Source organism: Oryctolagus cuniculus, chromosome X (genome assembly GCF_051225735.1).
Source record: "Oryctolagus cuniculus isolate XC-2025 breed Fujian yellow rabbit chromosome X, ASM5122573v1, whole genome shotgun sequence".
Classification (NCBI taxonomy): Eukaryota; Metazoa; Chordata; class Mammalia; order Lagomorpha; family Leporidae; genus Oryctolagus; species Oryctolagus cuniculus.
The window spans coordinates 33,403,776-33,426,504 of NC_142888.1; the positions used below are offsets into that span (position 1 = coordinate 33,403,776).

Below are 22,729 nucleotides of genomic sequence, written 5' to 3' on the forward strand. Positions count from 1 at the left end.
CAACCAGACCACCCACCGTCCCTGTGCAATTCCCGCACATCCAAACTCAAGGCAATTTGTTTTGTTTTGTTTTGAGAAACCAGAGAATAAATGAATTTTAAAATGAGCGGGTTCGGGAAAGAAAGCCCCATTGGGATTTTTACAGAAGTTACAATGGAGGCGCGACCATGATGAATAAGCTCATTAACTTCCAACTGTAAGTATCCTAGTCTGTCTCTTCACAAGCGAATAATCCTACTCTGTACCTGAACCCACTACCCTAAACCCGCACGGCCCGGCACTCGCGGTAACCCACCACGGGTCAGACACCACCGCGCATGCCCCCAAAGCAGTGGCCAATTGGAGACCAGTGAGCACTAGCAGAGGCGGGGTTACGTTATTCCTGAGATCTGAACGCTACGGAGAACAGCGAGGACCAGAATTGGTAATCGACCAATCAGAGCCCACGAAGGGCCTGGCCCTAAATCAATTGCCTGCTCGAGAGCCGGTTCAAAGTTAAAGAATCAGGGTGGGGGGGACACGTTAATATGGCGGAAGTGAAAGACACCGAAGACCTACCGGAGATTGAGGACAGCCAGAGTCTTGTGTCACTCACCAGATCGGAATGTGGTCTTTGGAACAAGCGGGCGGATTCCGGTGCGGGGTGAGGTTTCGTCACCTGAATTCCGTATCTCCCCCCCGGAAGTACAATGGCACATTCCAAGGTGCCCCTCCCTCTGCAGGGGTACGCTTCCGGGTGGACTGTTCCATTTCTGTGTCCCGCCCCCATGCCCGTGTGGTCAAGTCCAGGCTGTCCCATTATCGTTTTGGGGGTCCCGCAGGCAGGGGAGTGGGCACGCCTGGAGCCGCACACTCGGCTGTGGGCACTGATGTGAGCGCACAGACTGAGGTGTGGATACTCCTGGGATTGCAAAGATTGGGGTGCAAGGAGCGCTGGTGGGGAGTGAGGGCGTAGGCAGTGCAGGGGCTCGGTGGGACCCCTGCTTCCCCGGCTGGTCCGAGGTGGAGCTCGCAGAGCCGGTATTTTCCTGTGCAGGTGGGGCAGTAGGGCGGGACCCATGTGGTGGGTGGGATCCCGGGTTGGCGGGGAGGGCTCCTGGAGCTTCTGACACACCTGGTGGAGCTGGGTCTCACGGGATGGCTCCGTGAGAGGCGCTTTGCCGCAGGGAAAAGTAGAGAAAGGGCAGTGGGAGCGTGGTCCTGGGTGCTCGGTGCTTGACCATTGCCAGTGGTGGTGGGACCCGCACATCTGATGGAGGAAGATGAGGAAGGGCTTGGGGAGGGGCGGATACTGGCGGAAGGGAGATCATTGGTTACTCAGCTATTTCATAAAACGACAGTAACGCGGTCACAACGTGCCCAGACCTGTCCTAATCACCCTGCATGAGTTACCTCACTGAGCCTTCACAAACAACCTGAACTGCTGTTATCTTCTCTTGTGGACGAGAGGACTGAGGCTCTGAGAAGGTACCAGAAGGCACATTGCTGAGACGGGCGGGCCAGAGCCTGAGGCTCTAAGCACTGAGCCATTCCCGGCCCTCCAGGTGTCTCTGTGCTCACCCCACCCCACCCGGCCCGAGGGCTCCCAAGGCACACATGCCCCTAGCCTAGCTCCCATGGCACGCAAGCCCCTAGCCTAGCGTCAGTGCCCCTGTCTCTGTGCTCACCCCACCCCACCCGGCCCCAGGGCTCCCATGGCACGCATTTTCCCCTAGCGTCAGTGCTCCAAGCGTCAGAGAGCAGTGCGTGGGAGGGGACTGGCCTTGCGAACTCAGTTCTTTTTCTTTCTCTCCCCAAGCAGGGGCGTGATGGAAGGACAGGGAAGGCTTGAGGGAAGAGGGCAGTAGGTTACAGGGTCGCTGTCTGGGCTGAGCACTGTCCTGTTGCACGTGGGGGCTTGCGCTAGGTCGTGGGGATACCGCAATAAACCAGACAGACAGACACTGGTGCACTTCCCACCTGCCCTGGGGGTGTTTTGGGAGCTCCTGGTGGGCAGAGTCTGGTTGTCCCGGCCACATCCTCCGCTCCCTCGTTTCCTCTCTTCCTGCTCCCCCTCTCTCTGCCCCTAGGGAGAGAGGGGGGCTTCAACATTCAAAGGGCAAAGGGTGAGATGCTGGGGGCAGGGGGGGGGAGGGCACAGCCCCACTGCGCCAAGGCTTGTGACTTACACGCGTGTCATTTCAGGGGGTGAAAGGAAGTCTCCTCAATGCTTCCTATTGAAAAGGGAGCACGGAGTCTGAGGGTTGGGAGAGGGCACCTACTGAGGTTGTCCCAGGGAGCACCCCTCAGGCAGGGGTACAGAGGGCCGTGAAGGTCGGGGAGGATGGTGCGGCAACTGAAGTTGCCCTCTTGGCCCTATTGTGGTCTTAAAAGAACAGCAGTAGCAACCTCCCCACACCTGGCTCTCGTCCATGGACTCAATTACATGGTGGTGCCCAGAGAATGGAAGATACCCTCATGTCTTTTTTTTTTTTTTAAGATTTATTTTATTTATTTGAAAGACAGAGTTACAGAGAGAGGTAGAGACAGAGAGAGAGATCTTCCCCAGATCACTCCCCAGATGGCCGCAACAGCCGGAGCTGCGCCGATCCGAAGCCAGGAGCTTCTTCCAGGTCTCCCATGAGGGTGCAGAGGCCCAAGGACTTGGGCCATCTTCTACTGCTTTCCTAGGCCATAGCAGAGAGCTAGATTGGAAGAGGAGCAGCCAGGACTAGAACTGGCGCCCATATGGGATTCCAGGCATTAACCCGCTACGCCACAGCGCCAGCCCCTACCCCCATGTCTTACTGCCTACTTGGGGATTGGAGGGTGGGGATCAGGATCTTATAGGCAATATCTTCCCCAAATAAGAGAAGGCACACGATAAGAGCAGCAAATGATTCTCCATCTGTGACCTCCCAGCAGCTTTGGAGCATGAGGTGGGTGTAAGTTACTACCAGGTGTATACTGGGTCCTGGTGCCCACCCAGCTGTGGTGCACTGACTGCCATCAGACCAACGCTTTTGCTGAGAACACCCAGGAAAGCTGGATTGAGGTTTTCTTGGTTTAAAGTCCCTTTGAAGCAAGCCAGTGCTGTGGCGAAGCGGGTAAAGCCACCGCCTGCAGTGCCAGCATCCCCTGCATGGGCCAGTTCAAGTCTTGGCTGCTCCTCTTCTGATCCAGCTCTCTGCTGTGGCCCAGGAAGCAGTGGAAGATGGCCCAAGTCCTTGGGCCCCTGTACCCATGTGGGAGACCCGGAGGAAGCTCCTGGTTCCTGGCTTTGGATCGACCCAGCTCTGGCTGTTGCAGCCATCTGGGGAGTGGGCCAGCAGATGGAAGTCTTCTCTCTCTGCCTTTCAAACAAATAAATAAATCTTAAAACAACAACAACAACAACATTGAGCCTACTAGAATTTTTTAAAAGTCTGTTTGAAGGAGCAGGAGAAGAGATTACCTTTGAGGTCATCACCTCAGCAGGTACTGATATCCAGGGCAGCAAAGCAAGAGCTTAGGGGATACAAAAACCAAAAAAAGGGTGGATGTGGTGGCACAGAGGGTTAAGGTTCAAGTTCTTGATACTCTTTGTCATCCAGCTTCCTGCTTATGCGCCTGGGAAGGCAGCAGGTGATGGCTCAAGTGCTTGGGCCCCTGCCACCCACATGGGAGACCAGGGTGGAGTTCCTGGCTTCTGGCTTTGGCCTGGTCCAGCCCTGGTTCTTGTGGCCATCTTGGGAGTGAATGGAAGCTCACACTGTGGAAGTTCCACAGTGGATGGAAGATCCCAAGCCCTCTGTCACTCACTCTCTAATGCTCTGCCTTTCAAATAAATACATAAATTTATGGAAAAGGCAAAATAAACCAGCTCCAAATTACTGATGAAGGCCAGCAGAGTAATCCAGCAATAGGAAGAATGTGAAAATAATTTATAAACCACTATATTTCAGGATGGGAAAATGATTATATTAAAGACTAAAGACTAAAATAACAACAACAAAAAAAGCTGCTTTTGATTTATTTAGAGGCAAACATGAATCTGAAACCTGTCAGCTATTTGGAAAGAAGAGAAAATACAGTCAGCCCTCATATCCACAGCTTCTACACCCGTGGCCTCAACCAAGCTCAAACTAAAAGCATTTGGAAGGGGGCAGACATTTGGCACAATGGTTGAGATACCACTTGGGTGCCCACATTCCATCTCCAAGTGCCTGAGTCTCAGTCCTGGCTCAGCTCCTCATTCCAGCTTCCTGCTCTGAGCACACTGGGTGGGTGGGGGCAGGGGACAGCAGGTGATAGCTCAAGTGGTTGTGCCCATACCACCCACATGGGAGACCTGTATTAATATTAATTCCCAGCTCCCGGCTTTGGCCTGGTCCAGGCTTGACTGTTGTGAGCATTTGAGGAGTGAATCAGCAGATGGGAAAACTCTTTATGTCTGCTTTTCTCTCTGCATGTCTGTCTTTCAATTAGTAAATATTGTTAAAATATTTGGAAAAAATCATACTGAACATGTATACACATTTTTCTTGTCACTATTTTTTTAATTTATTTTATTTGAAAGGCAGACTTACAGAGAGGCAGAGGCAGAGAGAGAGAGGTCTTCCATCCACTGGTTCACTACTACCCAATTGGCCGCAATGACCAGAGCTGGGCCGTTCCGAAGCCAGGAGCCAGGAGCTTCTTTCAGGTCTCTCATGTGGGTGCAGGGGCCCAAGGACTTGGGCCATCTTCTACTGCTTTCCCAGGCCATAGCAGAGAGCTGGATCGGAAGTGGAGCGGCCGGGACTTCATCTGGCATCCATATGGGATGCCAGCACTGCAGGCATTGGCTTCAACCGCTATGCCACAGCGCCAGCCCCTCTTGGCACTATTTCTTAAACAATACAGTATAACAATGATTTACAAAGCACTGACCTTGTATTACATATTGTAAGTTATCTAGAGATGATTTCAAGTATACAGAAGGATGGGCACAGGCTCTATGCAAACACTAAGCCATTTTTAAAAAACTTTTACAAGATTTTTATTTATTTGAAAGGCAGAGTTACAGAGAGAGACTTCCATGCACTGTCACTCCCCAAATGGCCACAACAGCAGGAGCTGGGCCAAAGCCAGGGGCCAGAAGCCTCTTCTGGGTCTCTCGTGGGTGCAGGGACCCAAGCACTTGGGCTATCCTCTCATGCTTTCGCAGGCCATTAGCAGGGAGCTGGATCAGAAGTGGAGCAGCCAGGATTCAAACCATTGCCCATGTGGGATGCCAGCACTACAGACAGGAGCTTAACCCACTACACCACAATACCAGCCCCCACTAAGGGAGTTGAGCACCTGCAGAACATAATATCCTGGTGGGTCCCCCACAGACATGGAAAGACCATTGTATACAACTTGTAAATGTCAACTTAGAAACTAACCAGCAAATATAGCAGTTCAGCCTTTCCTGATGTAGAGGTAAAGAGGACAGATCTGGGGGCAGAGAGAGGAGGGGCAGGAGCAGTTCCTCTTGGCCCCCACGAGGAACTATTCCTCATATAATTGGCCTCAGCTCCACCACTCAGAAGCTGTGTGACTCAAACAAGTTACCTAAGCGTCTCTGGGCCTCAGCTTCCCCATCAGTAAGGTAGGGACAACTGACCTCATGGGGCCATCTGTGAATGTTACTGAGCTAATAACACATATAAGACACTTTGAAAAATCCCAAAGGCCAAATGACATAAGACATTATTGATTTCTTATTCATTCCACCTCTGATCCAGTTTCCTGTTGCTGCACACTTTGGCAGGAATCAGGAAATGGCTCAAGTGCTTGGTCCTCTACCCCCCACATGGGAGAACTGTGCGGAGTTCTAGGCTCCTGGTTTTGAACTGCCCAGCCGCAGCTGCTGGGACATTTCAGGTATAAACTAGTGGATGGAAGATCCTTTCTCTCTCTCTCTCTCTCTCTCTCTCTCTCTTTCACTTTGCCCTTCACATAAATAAATAAATCTTTTTTTTAATGAATGAATGCAATGGATGGAGGTTAGAATTGTTGAGTTTTAAAGGCAAGTGGGGGCTGGCCCTAATCAACAGGTTGGAAGGTGCTCCAGGTCTGGAGGTATGAAATCTCAGGGTATTTTTTAAAAACTCATAGAAAACATAGTTGAACAATAAGTTTATTTTGGTGCAAGAAATTTTTGAAGTCCATGCATAATTTTTTATAATACAGACTGCCACAAACCTTTTGAAGATCCTTCCCACACATGGATTTCCAAAAAAAATTTTTTTTTGCACCAAATGAGCTTATCTTTTAATTTAAGTTTTCCACAATATTTTTGAAGTACCTTCCAAGCTCTATGAGTTGGGGGGGAGTGGGGACACCATAAACTGAGTCATGAGGTGGAACAGAATGGAGGGAGGCCGCTGTTGCACTTCCAGAAAGGGCCTTGAGTCCAGATTTAGGAAAGTGGCCTTGGACCTGTTAGCATGGGGAGCCACAGAGGCCTCTTAGGGACCTGCAAATGTCAGTTTCAGCCTAGACCTGCACAACACCCCAAAAAGGCTATCACTGTACCTGAGGACTTCATGCCCCCAAATGGCCTACGTTATGGGTGAGGAAACAGATCCAGTGTAGCATGCAGGCAGTATTCACGTGCGAAAGCAGTCTGGCAGTATCTGGCAAAGTTCAAGATGTTGCAAACCCCACCAGTTCTCCTGCTGAGAGTATCTCAGCCCATGTGGACCAGGAGCAAACACTGTGGCCTGACTCCCAGCTGCAAGAAGCAAACACAGCCCGACTATAACCATGAGATTGTGGATAAACAACTGGCACGTGCATGCCATAGAATACTACACAGTGGTGACAATGAACAGCTACTGCTCTTACAACTCAGTAACAACAGGAAAGGCAGCATGGAGTGGGGGGGATGAAAGCGTGCACTCAGAACCCAGCCTGCCAGCGATCTGAGCTCTCCAGTTGCCACCTGGGCACTACTGGGACTATTTATTTATTTATTTGAAAGACAGAGTTACAGAGGGGTAGAGGCACAGGTAGAGAGAGAGAGAAATCTTCCATCTGGTGGTTCACCCTCCAAATGGCTGCTATGGCCAGAGCTGTACCAATCTGAATCCAGGAGCCAGGAGTTTCTTCCAGCTCTCCTACGTAGGTGCAGGAGCCCAAGGACTCGGGCCATCTTCCACCACCCTCCCAGGCCATAGCAGAGAGCTGGATTGGAAATGGAGCAGCCGGACATGAACTGGCACCCATATGGGATGCCAGCACTGTGGGCGGCAGCCCCACTACTGGGACATTTAACCACTGTGGGCCTTAGGTTGCTTATCTCGAAAATGGGCATGATAACAGTATGTACCTCAAAGGCTGTTTTGAGAGTTCAAATGATTATTTATTTATTTATTTGAAAGTCAGAGTTACACAGAGAGGAGAGAGGAGAGGCAGAGAGAGGTCATTTTTTTTTTTACAGGCAGAGTGGACAGTGGGAGAGAGACAGAGAGAAAGGTCTTCCTTTGCCGTTGGTTCACCCTCCAATGGCCGCCACGGCTGGCGCGCTGCGGCCGGTGCACCGCGCTGATCCGATGGCAGGAGCCAGGTGCTTTTCCTGGTCTCCCATGGGGTGCAGGGCCCAAGCACCTGGGCCATCCTCCACTGCACTCCCTGGCCACAGCAGAGAGCTGGCCTGGAAGAGGGGCAACCGGGACAGAATCCGGCACCCCGACCGGAACTAGAACCCGGTGTGCCGGCGCCGCAAGGCGGAAGATTAGCCTAGTGAGCCGCGGCGCCGGCTGAGAGAGGTCTCTCTCACTGGTTCCCTCCCCAATTGGCCGCAATGGCCGGAGCTGCACCGATCCAAAGCCAGGAACCAGGAGCTTCATCCGGGTCTCCCATGCGGGTGCAGGGATCCAAGAACTTGGGCCATCTTCTACTGCTTTCCCAGGCCACAGCAGATAGCTGGATCGGAAGTGGAGCAGCCGGGCCTCGAACCGGTTTTTAATTTTTGATTTTTAATGCAAGGGGGTTAAAACTGTACCTGGCAAGTGCTACATGAAGGTTAAGAGAAAATAGAATGAGCCGGCGCCGCGGCTCACTAGGCTAATCCTCCGCCTTGCGGCGCCGGCACACCGGGTTCTAGTCCCGGTTGGGGCGCCGGATTCTGTCCCGGTTGCCCCTCTTCCAGGCCAGCCCTCTGCTGTGGCCAGGGAGTGCAGTGGAGGATGGCATTGGAGGGTGAACCAACGGCAAAGGAAGACCTTTCTGTCTCTCTCTCACTGTCCACTCTGCCTGTCAAAAAAATTAAAAAAAAGAGAGAGAGAAAATAGAATGTCAAGTGGGGGAGAAAATCAAGTCTTCAAAATTATTATTATTATTAGAGAGAAAGACAGCACTCCCGTGTAGGGACTGGACCAAGGAGCTTCCAGGGTTGGGGTGGGGTGGAAGCTGGGAGCTGGGAACACAATCAGGGTCTCCCATGGGAGTGGTAGGAAACCAACAACTTGAGCCATCACTGCTGCCTCCCAGGGTCTGTGTCAGCAGGAGACTGGAGTCAAGAGCCAGAGGTAAGTATTGAGCCCATGCAGTCCAATATGGGATGCAGATACCCTAACCAGGGACTTAACCTCTAGGCCTAAAACCCACCCCAACTGCCTATTTTTACAAAGTTCAGGAGCGGGCATTTGGTGTAGCAATTAAGATGCTTCTTGGGACACCTGCCTTCCAAATTGGAGTGCCTGGTGAATCCTGACTCTGCTGTCCATACCAGCTTCCTGCTAACGTGCACCCTGACAGCAGATGACGGCTTAAGTAGTTGGGTCCTTCTCACCTATGTGGGAGACCCAGACTGAGTTCCTGGCTCGTGGCCTTGGCCTAACCCATCCCTGGCTGTGGCAGGAATGTAGGGAGTGAACGAGAAGATGAGAGATCGCTGTCGGCCCTTAAAATAAATAAGTAAATGTTTAAAGTAAAACAAAAATAAAAGCAAAACAATGAGGAGCCTGGGCTGTGGCGTAGTAGGTTAAGCTGACACCTGGCACACCCGCATTCCATATGTGCTCTGGTTCGATTCCTGGCTGCTCCACTTCTGGTCTGGCTCTCTGCTAATGCACCTGGGATGGCAGCGGAAGATGGCCCACACGTGGGAGACCCAGAGAAGGCTCCTAGTTCCTGGCTTCTGCTTGGCCCAGCCCTGGCCATTGTGGTCATTTAGGGAGTAAACCAGTGGATGGAAGATCTCTCTGTGTCTCTCCCTAACTCTGCCTTTTAAATAAAATGAATAAACCTTTAAAAAAAACCACCAAATACTAAATAAGATGTTGTATGTGCTATAAAGTTCCTTTCTTTTTTTTAAGATTTATTTATTTGTTTGAAAGGCAGATTTACAGAGAGGCAGAGGCAGAGAGAGAGAAGTCTTGCATCCATTGGTTCACTCCCCAGATGGCCGCAACTGGAGCCAGGCCGATCTGAAGCCAGGAGCCAGGAGCTTTTGCCAGGTCTCCCACACAGGTAGAGGGGCCCAAGTACTGGGCTATCTTGTACTGCTTTCCCAGGCCATAGCAGAGAGCTGGATCAGAAGTGGAGCAGCTGGGACTTGAACCAGCAGCCATATGGGATGCCGGTGCTTCAGGCCAGGGCTTTAACCCGCTGCGCCACAGCCCTGGCTCCATAAAGTTCCTTTATTTTAATAAAGAGCTGAGCGAAGGGGCCCGGTGCTGTGGCATAGCAGGTAAAGCTGCCACTTGTGGTGCTGGCCTCCCATATGGGCGCCAGTTCAAGTCCTGACTGCTCCGCTTCCGATCCAGCTCCCTGCTAATGCTCCTGGGAAAGCAGTGGAAGATGGCCCAAGTGCTTGGGCCCCAGCACTCATGTGGGCAACCCGGAAGAAGCTACAGGCCTCTGGCTTCAGATCGGCCCAGCTTCGGCCGTTGCGGCATTTTGGGGAGTGAACCAGAAGATTGAAGATATCTCTCTTTCTCTCCTTCTCTATCCCTGTCTTTCAAATAAATAAATAAATGATTTTTAAAAATTAAAAAATATATATATATATAAAGAGCTGAGGGACGGCGCTGGGGTGCAGTGAGTTAAGCCATAAGCTGTGACACTGGGAGCCCATGTGGGAGCACCAGTACAAATTCTGGCTGCTCCACTTCCGATCCAGCTCCCTGCTAATCCACCTAGGAAGGCAGCAGCAGACGACCCAAGTGCTTGGGCCCCTGTACCCACGTGGGAGACCTAGATGGGGTTCTGGGCTCCTGGCCTGGCCCTACCCTCACTGCTATAGCCATTTAGAGAGTGAACCAGCATATGGAAGATTCTCTCTCTCTTTCTCTCTCTCTGTCACTCTACCTTTCAAATAAATAAACAAAATAAAAACAAAAAAGGGCTGATGGGCAGAAAATAATTTGGTTGCTACAGGAGACAAGGGTAAGGGAAGTGACCTAGGGGTGTGTACCCTGTTGGCAATATCTGTGGCTCAAGATAGGAGTGGGCTCCCAGGGGCTTGCTATGGAATTAAAGGGAAAAGTCTTGGACCTGGGCCCCGGAGTCTATGGTGTTTTGGGGCAGAGGGAGGATTCCCAGCCTGATGGCTCCTCCTCGCCCCAGCCAGCCCTGCAGAAGTACTGCAGATGGCTCAGCTCCTGCTGCCAGCCAGAGAGAGGAAGCTCTGAGTTTGTTGGAGGAGGTGGGCCCCAGAGGATAAGACTGAAGGAGAAGGACCTGAGCTAGTTAAAAAAGATGGGTCTAAGCAGTCCAACAGAGGAGGGCCCGTGGGGAGGACGAGGCCAGGCCTACTGAGAGGCCCCCTGGAGGACTTGTTTCTCTTGTGGTTTTTTTGTACTTCCTGTTCCCTTGCTCACTGCGGAAGTTCCTCTTCTTACCCTGCACCCCGAGCCTAGGCGGAGAGGACAAGGACAGAAGGCACCATGAGTGGGGGCCCTGTGGGAGGCAGGCCCGGGGGTCGAGGAGCACCTGAGGTTAAGCAGAACATTCCCTCCACCCTGCTTCAGGACCACGAGAACCAGCGACTCTTCGAGATGCTTGGACGAAAATGCTGGGTGAGCTGGGGATCTCCCGGCCCTCCCTTCCTCTTCTTCCTCTCCCTCCTGCCTCCTCATCCTCCCCACCCTTTGCCTCTCCCTCTCCATCTCCCCCTCCTCCTCTGCCTCCCCATCAGCCCCTCTCCTAGAAGCCACTTTTCCACTGCTCACCCATCCCAGGAAGATCCCGAGGCCTCCTCACCTTCCTTCGGGCTGCAACTCTTCCTTCAGGCCCATGACAGGGGCACAGGAAGGCCCAGGTCTGGCTCCCCCCACGACCAGACCAGACCCACTGATCCCTGCTCTCCCTCCTAGACGCTGGCCACTGCAGTTGTTCAGCTGTACCTGGCGCTGCCCCCTGGAGCCGAGCACTGGACCAAGGAGCATTGTGGGGCTGTGTGCTTCGTGAAGGATAACCCCCAGAAGTCCTACTTCATCCGCCTTTACGGCCTTCAGGTGACCCTCCCCTCAATGGATAGGCAAACCCGACCTCAACCTGCAAAGCCAGACCTTTGCCCATACATAGCTCTGAGCCCTGGGACCAGATGAGCAAATCCCTGAACCCTAGAACTAAGGCTCCCTCCCCCAGGTCTCAAACTCTGGTTTGCCTTTTTGACTTCACAATGACTGACCCCAGAGTCTCCATATCATGGTATCTCAACCCCCAAATATTAGACCACCTCCCAGGCCCAATTGGGTCTACAAATTCTAAAAACTGACCATTTGATTTATGCCTGTACCTCAAATCTGTTCCCAGCTTGACATGTTGCATCTTAGGAAATCCTCCATCAAAACTCCTGAGCCCCAGATGTTTGCCCAGCTCCTAAGTCATAAGCCTGTTGTTGCTCAGACCCAGAACCTGAAGATTTCATTGAGTCTTGAACTTCTCAAACTCCAAATCAGTCTTTATTTATTTATTAATTTAAGTCAGAGTTACACAGAGAAGGAGAGAGAGAGAGAGAGAGAGAGAGGTCTTCCACCTGCTGGTTCACTCCCCAATTGGCAGCAATGGCCGGAGCTGCACTGATCCAAAGCCAGGAGCCTCCTCTGGGTCTCCCATGTGGGTGCAGGGGCCCAAGGACTTGGGCATCTTTTACTGCTTTCCCAGGCCATAGCAGAGAGCTGGATCAGAAATGGAGCAGCTGGGACTCGAACCGGCGCCCATATGGAATGCCGGCACTGCAGGTGGTGGCTTTACCTACTATGCCACAGCGCAGCCCCCCAAATCAGTCTTTTTAAGCCCACAGCAAGGACCCCAGAATTTCCACATTAACACTTCTGAACACCCAAATAAGGAGGTAGTGCTGCAGCAAAAAACAGACCTGTCTTATCAACCTCCAACCCAAACTTTCCAGGCTTACACCCAAATTCATCCTCCTAAATCCATAAAGATGGACCTACCATCACTTCAAGATGCCAAAGCCATCAACTATTGATCAAACACCACAGCTCTAAGTCTGCTCTACAAACCCTAAAATGCACATACTTTGTCTGGACTCCTCCCCCAACTGCCAAGTCTATATGTCTGAACCTCAAATCTCAACCCCAACTCCCAAATCCTAAAAGCCTACCTTCCATGGAGTTGGGGCAGTGCAGGATCAAGTGAGTCTATGTGTGAGCCTCAATTTCCCGGGTCTTGCAGTCATAAGTTTTCCAAACCACGACCCAGTTCCCACCGCAGAGTCTGATACTCAGACGATATCTCAACCCTCCGATTCTGACACCCAGCCCCCACTCCCTCTGATACTGAGCTGAATATCTCCAAAATTAGACTCCAGAGCCCCAAATCCAGACACCACGCTCCCTGCCCAGATAACAGCTTGTCACCCACCCAGAGGGTGCCTCCGTGCCAGTGTGTCCCCTATCCTGCACCTCTCCAGGCTGGCCGGCTGCTCTGGGAACAGGAGCTGTACTCACAGCTGGTCTACTCCACTCCCACCCCCTTCTTCCACACCTTTGCCGGAGATGTAAGTGATCAACCAACCCCTGCGCAGCAGTAGGGAGCATGGGGAGGGGGTGCTAAAGGTGTGAGGGGCCTGGAAGGCTGCTGACCCTGAGGCATGTGCAGGACTGCCAAGCGGGCCTGAACTTTGCAGATGAGGGTGAGGCCCAGGCCTTCCGGGCCCTGGTGCAAGAGAAGATACAAAAAAGGAATCAGAGGAAAAGTGGAGGTGAGGAGGCCTTGGGGGTAATAAGGAGGTTGCACAGAGATGAATGTAAAGGTGGCAAACTACAAAAGCCCCATCATGATTTTGGCTCCCCAACAGACAGACGGCAGCTACCCCCACCACCAGCACCAGCCAATGAAGGTGAGTCCTCTAGCACAAGTAGCAATAAAAGGGGCCCTGCCCAAGAACCTGTGGCAGGATGGTGATAGCACTTTCCCCTTTCCATCTATCCAGAGAGAAGAGGGGGGCTCCCACCCTTGCCCTCACACCCAGGTGGAGACCAAGGGGGTGAGTGCTGATTCTGCTTTGTGTCTCTGGATGGATAAGTGGGTGAATGGAGGGGCAAACGGGTAGGTATGTGGATGGATGAGCAGGTTCATGGACGTGTGGCTGGATGAATAAGTGCATAGACAGGTGGCAGATAGATGGCTGAGAGGAGGGGATGAATTTGTGGGACGCTGAAGGCATAAACAGATACATGACTGGGTGTGTAGATGTGTCAGTGAATGGGTTCGAGAATAAATGGATGATATGGGAGATTGCATGAAATAGGAAGTGAGTGAGTGAACAGTGAATAAATGACATAAAATTCCAGTCAGTGAAGAAAGCAATGATTGGATGAAAAATTGGGTCAGTGAATGAATAATTTAACAAATTAATGAGTAAGTGAATGACTGAGTCAATACTTTAAGTGATAAGCACGAATTAAATGGTTATTAATGGTTTATGGGATCCACCCATTTCTACATTGAACCACTTGGACCCCTCACTCATTTTCTCCATGACCCTCTCTCCCCACCCCCCACCCCCAGTCTTCCTGTTTCTTGCCCCTGTACTTGGTTGGTAGGTAAGTGGGTTAATGGTCCAGTCACCTTATTTTCTCCATAGGCCCACAAACTGGCCCACTGTCCTTGGGGCTGGTGACAGTGGACATCCAGAATCCTGACATCACAAGTTCACGATACCGTGGGCTCCCAGCACCTGCTCCTGGCCCAGCTGATAAGAAACGCTCTGGAAAGAAGAAGATCAGCAAAGCAGATATTGGGGCACCCAGTGGATTCAAGTGAGAACCTCTCCCCAGTAGATCTACCAATTCCTGGGGATGAAGGGGGGTGGCTTATGAAGAGCTGAACAGCTAGGTGGATGGAAGAACTGTCAGATGGATGAGCAGCTGGCTGCAAGGAAGGGACTACAGAGAGGCAAATAAGTCACATACCATGCAAAATTCAAGGAGGCAGTTGCTCTCAGGGTCGTGCAACTGGAATTCATGCCTCAGAGAGTGAGTGCCTCCTTAAATTTTGTAGCCTTGGCACCTGTCTCGTCTTACCTTAGTCCCTTAGTCCCATCCTTGGTAGGCTGGTGGACAAGTGAGGTTGATGGTACAGGAAGTGGATGAGTGGAAGGGTGGATGGATGGGTAGATGAATGAATGAGTAGGTGGGTGGATAGATGGGTAGATGACTTCAGTGGTGGACAGGTAGACGGATGGCTGAGCAGATGAGTGTGTGGACATTATAAGCTGAATGATTCGCAGACAAGGTGGATAGGAAAGGAGAGGTGGTCAGATATGTGGGTGAAGACAGTTCCGTAGATAAGTGAACAGAATGATGTGGTTGAATAGGCAGAAAAATGAGCGGCAGGATGGAAAGGGGGGCATAAGGGTAGATGGATGGGTGGACAGACAAGTGTGTATGAGGACAGATTGGTGGACAAGTGGGCAAATGGTAGGGGTGGCTCATGTGTGGGCTGATGGGGAGGGGCCGATGTCTGTAGAGATCAGTGATGCAAAGGATGGGTGTGAATGGATAGGTGGATAATTGAGTGGGTAGATGGTGGGAAGACAGGTAGACAGATCGACATCAAACCTACAGACCCCTTCTCTTTCTCTTACTGCTCACACTCGTGCACTCATTTAGACTCATTCACTAATTCTGCCGCTCAGGATCTGTTTGAGCAGGAGAGGGTAGGAGGGCTCACTAGGAAGGGAGGAAAGAAAGGGCAGTGGGGCTTCACTGGAGTCTCCTCACCTCCTCCAGACATGTCAGCCACGTGGGGTGGGACCCCCAGAACGGATTTGACGTGAGTAACTCCAAAGTCCCCTGGTACCCACTCAACTTCCACCCACCTTTTCCTAGATCACTGCTCAGAGCCCATATCCAAACCCCATGCTTCCCACATCCCTGGCCAGGATGGACCCAATGACAATTCCTATCCTCTCCCTCCTCACCTTATTCCTTCGCCCCTGCCTGGGTCCTTTTCCGGGGCAGGTGAACAACCTGGACCCGGATCTGCGGAGCCTGTTCTCCAGGGCAGGAATCAGTGAGGCTCAACTCACTGATGCAGAGACCTCCAAACTCATCTACGACTTCATTGAGGACCAGGGCGGGCTGGAGGCTGTGCGGCAGGAGATGAGGCGTCAAGGTGAGGCCCCTTCTCTACACCCGCTTCTTCTCCAGCCCTGAAGCCACCCAGTCCTTGCAGAACCCCCTGTTCTGCTTGAGTGGGGAATTGGTCAGGCGGAGGGACCCATTTTACAAATGAACAGAACTGAAGCTTGCAAGAAAACGACAATAATAGCAGCTGTGTGTTATTTTTCCCCCTACAGAGCCGCCCCCACCGCCATCTCGAGGAGGGAACCAGCCCCCCAGACCACCTCTGGCGGGGGGTAACAAGGGCCGTTCTGGTCCACTACCCCCTGTACCTTTAGGGGGCGCTCCGCCCCCACCCACGCCCCGAGGACCCCCACCCCCAGGCCGAGGGGGCCCTCCACCACCACCCCCTCCAGCCACTGGCCGCTCTGGACCACCGCCCCCTCCGCCCCCTGGAGCTGGGGGACCAGCCATTCCACCTCCCCCGCCCCCTCCCCCACCGCCACCCCCCAGCTCCGGGGATGGGCCAGTGCCTCCCCCGCCCCCACTTGCTCCGCTGTCTGGGGGTTGCATGGCCTCTGGAGGGGGTCGGGGGGCGCTTTTGGATCAAATCCGGCAGGGAATTCAGCTGAACAAGGTGAGGACCAGCAGAAGGGAGGACTGGGGTCTGGGACTCCGGGGTGTCAGGTGCAAGTCAGCATACAGGGAGGCGGAGGCTGAGACTGATGGGGGTGCCAGGCCTTGGGGTTTAGTGCTAAGCTTGGGAGGTGGGTGGGGAGCCTTGAAAGGGATTGACGTGTGGGAGGAAAAATTACAAAGAAGGGGCGGAAGAAGTACTGAAACTCTCCTTGCTGCAGACTCCCGGGGCCCCAGAGAGCTCAGCCCTGCAGCCGCCACCGCAGACCTCCGAGGGGCTGGTGGGCGCCCTGATGCACGTGATGCAGAAAAGAAGCAGGGCCATCCACTCTTCCGGTGAGCCTGTCAGGCCCAGGCCCTGAACCTGGTTGCCAGGGCTAGCCTTGGCCTGCAAACATCCCAGGCGGTCCCCATCAACAGAAACATTATATACGTCTGTGGGTAACAGTATTGAAGAATCTTAGATCAGTCTCCTTAGTGGTAACATTTAGACAGTATATGACCATAATATAACTCTTACCTTTGACAATAGTATTAATGTAATATTAACTATTATTATCATTAGGGGTGTGCCCATGGCATTAATGCTGTCCTGTATTCAGCCCTATTAACATCAGTATGTGACAATCCTATTTTAAAGAGCACCATCTTCGACACTAACACTAACTTCCTGTACCAACAGTTTATATGAACCCATGATAATAGTAGCTAACTCCATCTTTCTACAATAATGCTAATATTAACCTCCTATTGTGGCAACAATACTATCCTTCACACATTATATGAAGATAATAGTAATTTTAACCTATTACCGGACAATAATACAATTAACTCCAACTTTGACAATAACATTAACCCCAAAGTGTGTCCACAAGATTAACGCGATTCCATTATATGACAGCATTATAACCAGCCTCATCATTTGGCAATATTATCATTAAACTCCATTATGGGTTAAAAAGATTAACATTAACCCACCATTAAGCAAAAATAAATTACCCCACTTTCACTAACAGCATTTACACTTGCCCCTTTAAGTGACAAATGGGTTAACATTAACCTGTTGTGTGACAATATCCCGACTAACCGTGTTTTTTGGAAATGTTTCTTAAAGCGTTATTTTTCAAAATTTTATTGGAAAGGCAGAATTACAGAGAAGGAGTTACAGGGAGGGAGGGAGTGAGAGAGAGAGAATCTTCCATCAACTGGTTCACTCCCCAGATGGCTGCAATAGGTGGGACTGGGCCAGGCCAAAGCCAGGAGCCTGGAAGTCCACTGGGGTCTCCCAGGTGGGAGGCAGGGGCTCAAGCACTTGGGCCATCTTCTGCTGCTTTCCCAGGCACTGGATCAGAAGTGGAGCAGCTGTGGCCGGAGTTGTGGGGTAATGGATAAATATGCTGCCTGTGATACTAGCAGCCTATATCATTCTGGTTTGTATCCCAGCTGCTCCACTGCCGATCCAGCTCCCCATTAATGGCCTGGAAAAGGAACGGAAGATGGCCCAAGTGCTGGGGCCCCTGCCACCTGTGTGTGAGACCTAGATGGAGTCTCAGGCTCCTGGCTTTGGCCATTGCAGCCATCTGGAGAGTGAACCAGCAGATGGAAGTTCGCTCTCGCTCGCTCGCTCGCTCTCTCTCTGCCTTTCAAATAAATAAATACATCTTAAAAAAAAAAATCACTTCTTGGCCTTTTGGCTAAGGTCAAGTGTAGTAAGCAGACAAACAGAAGACCCCAAAACTAAAATGCCAGGCCTCAGACTAACCATATTTTGAACAATACCATATTAATTTCAGCTCCAACTAGAACAGACTTCCCGACTATAACGCCTATCTTGTCCCAACCAGAAACCCTAACTTGACCTTAGGAATACCCCCTCAGCTCTCCAGGGCCTTTGAATTTTCCCCCCAAGCTGAACTCCCTCTGAATCCTTGTCTCCTTTCAGACGAAGGAGAGGACCAGGCCGGCGATGAGGATGAAGACGACGAGTGGGACGACTGAGTCACTGCCCACTCCCTACTCTGCTCTCTACTGCCCCTGCCTCCCGGCCCCGACTCTGCACCCCAGACCCCCAAATCCCATTTCTTCCCTGAACCCTACCTTGACTGCTGTTCTCCCTGCCTGGTCCCCACAATCACCCTCCCAATACCAAGGGCCTTTTTATATATATATAAAAATTCTCAGTCCTCTTCACTCAAGGATTTTTAAGTAAAAAATAAAGTCATTGTCTTTTTGTCTTCCCTAATGTGTTTGATTGCATTTCCAGTGTGGGAATTAGGGGTCCTTTCTCCCCAAAGTCCCTTTAGTGGATCTATCTCATTTTATTTATTTAGCCTCACATGGATATATTCATTGATTTGTTCTTTTACGTCCTCAGCCATTTTGCCTGTATTTCTTTCCATATTTATTTCCAGGCACTACTTCAGGGGCTAGGGATGAAGGAATGAGGAAGAAGTACAGAAAAATAAATTGCTGCCCTCATAGGGTTGGAATCACTCTCCTAGGGCAACAGACAAGAAAGAAAGAACCAAATAGAAATCAAGCAGAGTTACAGACCATGATGAGTGCTGTGGTGCACCATTCAGATGGTAATGGGAAGGTGACACTTGGAGGAGGTGACAGTTGTATTGAACCTAACAAAACAGAGGATGGGCCATTAGAATATTTGGGAGAAAAAGCAGTCTAAACTTTTGGGATAGCCAGTGCAAAGGCCCTGAGATGAGACAAACTTGGTGTGAGGCCAGGTGTGGTGATCATGTGCTTAATTATTTAAAAAAAAAAAAAGCTTTCAGTGAGCACAATACTAGATCAAGAACACACTTGATGACCAAATCTCCCTACTCTCTGTGTGCACAACTCATACAGCAAGAACCTGCTGGGCAGGATGCTCCTCTCAATTGTAAAATTCAGTTCTGTCCAGTTCCTGGTGCAAACCACTAGCCAATTGCAACAGAAGATCACACAGATCTGCTCCAGAACATGAGCAAGCTGCCTCAGGCGCTGAGCCCGTTTCCTCATCTCTAAATGGTGATCATACCATCTAGATAAATGATTCCCACCCCTCCTCATCCTCCTCCTTCTCCTCCAGGACTTTCTCCCTCCCTCCCCCCAAAAAAGGCGTACCTCAAAACTGTCCTTGGGGCATCTGGCCTAGTGGTTACGACACCTGCATCCCACATCCCACATCTGGGTTCCATGTCCAGCTCCCTTCCCGACTCCAGCTTCCTGCTAATGCAGAACCTCCAGAGGCAGTGGCAATGGCTCAAGTGCTTGGGTCCCTGTCACCCATGTGGAAGACCTGGGTGGAGGTTCTGGCTCTTGGCTTCTGCCTGGGCTAGCCTGGCAGTTGCTAGCATCTGGGGAGTACACCAGGGGATAGGAGCTCTGTCTGTCTGGTGCTTACAGCTATTTCCAAGGGAGTAATTCAAAGCTCTGGCATATCACAGCCTAGACTTGAGGCCCCTATGCCTTCCTATTTCTGAAATCTAGGGGGTTCAAGATCTCAAATATTTTCCTTTACAGGAGGAAGAGGAGGGAATAGGGGAGGAAGGGGAAGGGGAACCCAGAGAGGGGAAGCCTCTCTCATCCGCAAGACCAGTGGAAGAATTTCTGAGCCATGGAAGCACGGGTGGCAGTGGGGTGTTGAGGAGGGAGAGAATGAGGGAGGTGGTGGGAGCTGTGAGGGAGGGAGGAGATGGAGGGCAGGGGAGCTAGCTTTGCCCCTTAAGAATTCCCTGAGGACAGGGACATTTGCCCTGAGCTAGAGAAGGAGGCAGTCTCTGGTTTCCTCTAATTTTTTCATTTCTTCACCCCTGTCTCCACTTCCCCACCCCACCCCAGGCAGGCAGATGGACACTTGGTCTAGGGAGGAGGGTCTGTCAGTGTCACTTATTTCCCCCTCCCAGTCCTCCACAGAAACCCTGGAAAATCAGTGTGTTGGGACTTTGTTCTGGAAGAGATCTTCCATCCCACAACCTCTGAACTGCTGTAAGTGCTGGGTACAAGAGTTGACTGTGAGGGGCAGGTGCTTGGCACAAGCAGTCTAGATGTGCCCACACTCAAGGCCAAAGTGCCTGGGTTCGAGACCCAGTCCTGCTTGCTTGAGTTCCTGCCACCCACTTGGGAGACCTAGATCAAGTTCTGGGCTCCTGACCTTGGCCTATCCCAGCCGCAGCTGTTGTAGACATTTGGGGGGTGAATCAGCAGATGGAAGAGCATGCTCTCTCTCTCTGCCTTTCAAATTAAAAAGAAAAAAAAAAAGAACTGTGAACAACTTGCTTGATCCCTCAGGGTCTCAGTTTCCTCAGTCCTTAATATGGGGGTAAAAATATTTTCCTCATGGGACTGCACTGGGAATTAAACCAGGCAATTCTGCCAAGTGTCAGGATCCTTGCAGGCTTCTGGAAATGTCAGGTGCTATTTTCACAGCTGTTGTTGTTGTTGTTATTGTTATTACTGGACTTCAGTGATCCTGAGTCATCATTGACTACAAAATGCACCATTATTTTATGTATTACTAAGAAAGACAAAAAAAAAGTGCTGCCATTTAAATTATGACTCAACCAGTACAGTCATGCATCAATTAAGGATGGGGACATATTCCAAGAAATGCATTGTTAGGTGATTTTCTTGTTGCGTGAACATCATAATGTGTACTTACCCAAACTAAGATGGGTGCAATGTCATTAGGTGACACCATCTTACGGGGACCACTGCACTTGTAAGATGCAGGCTGATTTCAGTTAAATGATTTAGATGCCCTGGCTGATGATTTTTAAAAAAAATATTTTATTTGTTTACTTGAAAGAGTTACAGAGAGGCAGAGGCAGAGAGAGGTCTTCCATCTGCTGGTTCACTCCCCCAGATGGCTGCAATGGCCAGTGCTGGGCTGATCCGAAGCCAGGAGTCAGAAGCTTCTTCCGGGTCTCCCACATGGGTGCAGGGGCCCAAAGACTTGGGCCATCTTCCACTGCTTTTCCAAGCCACAGCAGAGCGCTGGATTGGAAGTGGAACAGCAGGGACTTGAACCTGTGCCCATATGGGATGCCGGCACTGCAGGCAGTGGCTTTACCCGCTATGCCACAACACTAGCCCTGGCTGATGATGTTTTATAGCCCACACTCTGACTCCACATGTATGTTAGCTTGTGAAAAATTCATCACACCAGGCATCTATGGTCATGTGCTTTTATGTATGTGTGCTACACTCCAGTATGAGGTGTGCATGAAAATAGGCCAAATCTGTGCCACTTGCAATGAATAAAACTTGCCTTGGCCTGAACTTTGGGCAGAGCAGGATATACAGTAGGTACTAAATTAAGGCTAAAAGGATAGATGGCTGGAAATAGGGCACAGTCATAATAGGAAAAGCTCTTACCTTTGAGGTCTCCTACAAAGGTGCTAATCCAGAAAGATTCATTTTCCAGATGAGTGGGAAATACCCAAGCTAGAATCACTCACTTGAGGTGGTTCAGGTGAGAAAATTGCCTGTGGCCACACAGTTGAGTGCCTGGCGGAGCCAAGCAGTCAGGTAGCCAGGCTCCAGAACCCAGGCTCTTAAATCTCCTCTCCAGGTCCAGAGGGCCAGCGGTCATGTCTTCCATCACTGTCATGTCCCTGGAGTGGGAGGGCCCTGTCTGCCCAAAGAGACGGGGGTGGGGATATGGGGGGTGGGCACGTGAGAACCAGCATCTACACTCTGTTCTAGAATAGGGCTAGGGGACTGAGGTAGGACTTAGCTAAGCCCTTGACTGTTGAATTCGTGGCAGGCAGGGTAGAATGCCAGACAGGTTAGCCATGTTCCAGCCAGCTCACAGCTGGCCTGGTAGGCAGATGGAATATCTGTTGAATTAACTGCATGACTGTTTGGTGCACTATGTAACACGGGGACTAAGAGGGAGAGGAGCCACAGGAATCAGGCCTGGCCTGAGGGAATGGAGATACCAGATCTGCCACCAACGGTCCACCTCCACTGAATCACGGCACACTCAAGGGCCTGGCTCCATGCTCTGCTGGCTGACCTGTCACCCTCTAGATGCTGAGATCAGTGGGCTACTGACTACGATGAGAGGCAGGTGGAATGGGTCACAGGGCAGCTGGCCAGCAGCAAGACCGACATAGCTGCTTGCCTCGATGGTTCTATGTGGTTATGGACCGTGCGCCCTAACAGGATGCCAGCCTCTCCCAGGGGTCCAGAGAAGCAGAGGGCAGTGACAGGTTTGAAGGACCCATGGTCCGTTGCCTGAGGCTGAGATGAGTCGCCGGGGAAAGGCCAGGCTGGCTGAGCCAATGACAGGTGGCATGGAAACATAATTGTCCCTCTAGTTGCTATGGCTCTGCTCTGGGGCCTAGCTGGGTGGTGTGCGTGGGGTGTAACCAACGGCAGCTTGTCCTGACCTAATCACAGCCTGCCTGCCTGCCTGCCTGAGGCCAAGGCTGGATGCTGGAGCTGATGAGAGGATCTACCTAGGAGCTGGTCCCTGGGCAAGGGCTGCTTGACTGGCCCGCGCCATTGCATTGCGGGGACCGTCTGCGGGAAGGGCAGCCTCGCTAACAGCTGGGTGCCTG

The 22,729-nt window shown here is 51.4% G+C and overlaps 1 protein-coding gene and 1 long non-coding RNA gene across 10 annotated transcripts in view; one reads left to right on the top strand and one right to left on the bottom strand.

Moving 5' to 3' along the window:
- The window catches only part of LOC103351799 (uncharacterized), a 105,117-nt gene that overhangs the window by 25,757 nt on the left and 56,631 nt on the right, over positions 1-22,729 (bottom strand). The window contains exon 1 of one of the 7 annotated variants that reach the window (XR_016227990.1): positions 559-685. The exons of 5 other annotated variants lie outside the window; for them this stretch is intronic. This is a non-coding gene — a long non-coding RNA (uncharacterized LOC103351799). Of the gene's footprint in view, positions 1-558; positions 737-22,729 lie in introns of those variants that run through there. One more of the 7 variants, XR_016227989.1, reaches the window with a different exon arrangement.
- On the top strand, positions 509-18,403 carry WAS (WASP actin nucleation promoting factor). 3 transcript variants are annotated; one of them, XM_089324312.1, is made up of 13 exons: positions 509-643; positions 10,965-11,012; positions 11,310-11,450; positions 12,875-12,961; positions 13,063-13,165; positions 13,262-13,303; positions 13,397-13,450; positions 14,051-14,225; positions 15,198-15,240; positions 15,429-15,582; positions 15,767-16,167; positions 16,388-16,502; positions 18,109-18,403. In XM_089324312.1, the coding sequence occupies exons 1-13, from the start codon at positions 605-607 to the stop codon at positions 18,162-18,164; spliced, it is 1,458 nt and encodes a 485-aa protein (XP_089180438.1). In that variant the 5' UTR covers positions 509-604; the 3' UTR covers positions 18,165-18,403. The 3 variants fall into 3 exon arrangements, with proteins under 3 accessions (XP_089180438.1, XP_089180439.1, XP_008270806.1); XM_089324313.1 differs by lacking the exon at positions 509-643 and adding an exon at positions 1,361-1,467; XM_008272584.5 differs by lacking the exon at positions 509-643 and having other exon boundaries at positions 10,817-11,012.